Source organism: Perkinsus marinus, assembly GCF_000006405.1.
Source record: "Perkinsus marinus ATCC 50983 genomic scaffold scf_1104296947810, whole genome shotgun sequence".
In the NCBI taxonomy this organism is placed as follows: domain Eukaryota; phylum Perkinsozoa; order Perkinsida; family Perkinsidae; genus Perkinsus; species Perkinsus marinus.
Window position 1 is genome coordinate 19,799 of NW_003210458.1, and position 2,861 is coordinate 22,659.

Here is a 2,861-nt window from a genome sequence, read left to right on the forward strand (position 1 = left end):
GGGTTTATCCATTTTGGGAATAATGGCACCTTGTTCCCAATATGGGAAATTTCCCGGAAATTCCGGGAAAAATTGCGGGAAATTTCCCATATTGGAAAAAATGGGAAAATGTTTTTTCCCTGATAAGAGGATCTACTGGCTGGTTTTTCCATCTGATACACTTCGATCGACAGACCAGAAACGCCTTCAAAGTCGAGGTCGTGAACATACTGTTCCTTTCGAGCTATGATGATGAAGAAATCGTCATATCAATAGTTACAACTTGTACACAACAGGGTACATTGTAACTTACAAGAATGGCGATCAATAGTGACAAATACCATAGAACTTGCTACCCGTTGCTGTCTATTGTCATAGAACAGGGTGTTTTTATCCTAATGCTGCTCTCGTAGTCTTCAAGGGCAGCGGCCATGTCGTACTTACCCTAGATATGACTTCTCACTAACTGTTCCAATTTTCATGGTGTGGCGCGCGCTTTTCATTACAATTAGCTATTTACATAGGTTTATTCAAATAATCAGTGGATAGTCTATACGTATGATGAGATCCTTATCCTAACTAATCTCGAAGTTTTTGAGTGAAGATTCAGGGCATTGGTTATCTGCGTTAGGGACTTCGTTCTTAGCTTTTTGAAACGCTACGTCTATGATAGACGGTCTATCGCTCATGATGGACGGTCCATCGAAGCGAGAGTTTAAGCCCGATGGTTTCTACCAGCTGTGTTATACCCCTGATGGATGGAAGTACACATGCCACTTTTGCCAACGTCCACTCGAAGCATTTGGTATTTGGAACAGCTGGAAGGCACGACAACATCTCAGCAGGCATCATTTTCATTTGGTCGCGGCCAACTGGCCCTCAACAATGTCCCAACTCAACACTGAAATCGTATATATATCGAAGTTTTGGACTCCCAAGCCGTTGGATAACTAAAACTGAGTCAGATAATCTGACTCAGATTTCGTGAGAGTAATGTTCGATGATAGACGCACTATAGAGAGACTTGTGGAGAAGCGCGCGCCCAGGGTGGGAAAAATCGCTCACACGGCTAGAACACTGCTCTTGCACTTTACTATGGACATTTAAGAACACTGGGATAAACATGATCGCTTTATGAGTATGACCCGTAGTTTACACTGCTCAGGGAGAGAAAAACGAGGTGTTTTCGCATTTTTCCCAAGGGAAAAACTGGCAGTTTTTCCGGGAACGGGAAAGTGGGAAATTTCCCAAGGGAAACTTTTCCCATTTTCCCACCTTTGGGCCGAAGGTCGACTTAGTACCGTACACCAGAGCTCGTAAGCGAAGTAATTCCGTGAGGAACCACAAGCAATGTCGTAAAGCCCAACAAAGGGTGACGCCCAGATGGTGACGTGACGCCCAATCGATTACGTGTGTTGTGGGTCCAGTTTGCCTGCACCCTTGTAATCTCATCAATCCTTCGCCTTCCTCAGTATAGCGAATGACCCCAATATCGATTACTGTGCTGCTAAGAGTAAGTATTCGTACAGAACTTGAGTGCAGGTAGTGCGCTTGTTGTTATTGTCCTAGGGTCGTAGTATTGGTTGCTCTAGCTCGAGTTCCCTTATTGTGTTGTTCTTAGAGTTCATCAACCGATACCCCGACACCTTTTGGGTAGCAGCTCCTTGTTACGAACGATTACAACTACGAGATGGTTGGTTCAGCTTCTGGTTCTACCCCTACTCTGTCCCGAGCGGAGGGGGAGGGCCCTCGGGCCCCCTTGGTGCGTCGTGATCCTAAGGAGGCAGCTGAGGAGGCCTATGACGAGTTCATTCATGCTGAGTTGGGTGAGGCGGCGGCTAAGCAGGCGGCCGAGATGGCGAGGCGTTCAGTTGAAGAGTATAACCGCGTGTTAGAGGAAAGGTCACCCCCTCAAGCGATCCCGACACTGAAGCATCAAAGTATGGTTACTGAATCGGCTGAGGAGTCCTCAGGCTGTCCTCAGTGAGGACAACAAGCAGGCCGAGTTATCACAGACGAGAGGCATGTTGGCGCCTCTCCTCACTGGTCAGACGTTGCAAGTGGTGACCGCCCAGATGCCGGAGAGATATGATGGAGTCTCCAACCTAAGGATCTGGTTCCGAAGGTTCGAGGCAGATGCCAGGGCGGCCGGTTGGAATGAGCACATGATGGCCGAGAGATTGGGTAGCTTCTTCAGGGATTCCTATTTTGACACTTGGGATGAGAAGTTCTCATTGAGAACGCTGGCAAGAAGGACTTCGCTGCTGATCGAGAGATGATGTTACGACTCTTTGACCTGATTCGTCTCGACGAGGCCTTGGAGAAGTTCCACGCCTTATCTTGGGACGGGAAGGGTCATGTCAGTCAGTTCATGGCCATCTTGAAGCGGGCCCTGGAGGAGTACGACAAGATGTTACCGGCGGAGGCGAAACTTCCCCCTTTGGCTAAGAGTCGTATGTTGTTGGATCGGCTTACTGCCTGTGCCCCGGAGGGAGCCAGGCCGGTTTTGAGAAGGCGTCGACCTAAGGGTATCACTGAGGTCTGCCAGATTATAGAGGATTACAGGGGGAAGCAGTCTCGGACGGCCAAGCACGCTGCGGCGGCTGTGTCCGAGGATGAGCATGCGTGCCCCGGGGCGGTGGCACAACACTCCCCAGACAAGGACAAGCAGCTGGCTTCGCTTATTGAATCACAGACTAAGGCTATCAACGCTATGCATACTTCGCAGAATTCCCTGCTTGTGTCCCTGAAGGACATCCTCAAGGCTCAACAAGATCCTGGTCGTAAGGATAGGGACATGCGTGCAGGACCCACGCAGCCCAGGAGACAGCTGATGCGGTGTGGGATCTGTGAGGCCCCCGGCCCGGGAAGCACATGAGTTT

The 2,861-nt window shown here is 49.4% G+C and overlaps 1 protein-coding gene across 1 annotated transcript; it reads left to right on the top strand.

Annotated features, from left to right (window-relative positions):
* Positions 1-1,669: 1,669 nt before the first annotated feature.
* On the top strand, positions 1,670-2,857 carry Pmar_PMAR021372 (hypothetical protein; the record flags this gene model as incomplete). The annotated part of the gene is made up of 3 exons (XM_002779056.1): positions 1,670-1,881; positions 1,964-2,163; positions 2,208-2,857. The coding sequence occupies 3 exons, from the start codon at positions 1,670-1,672 to the stop codon at positions 2,855-2,857; spliced, it is 1,062 nt and encodes a 353-aa protein (XP_002779102.1).
* Positions 2,858-2,861: the final 4 nt, after the last annotated feature.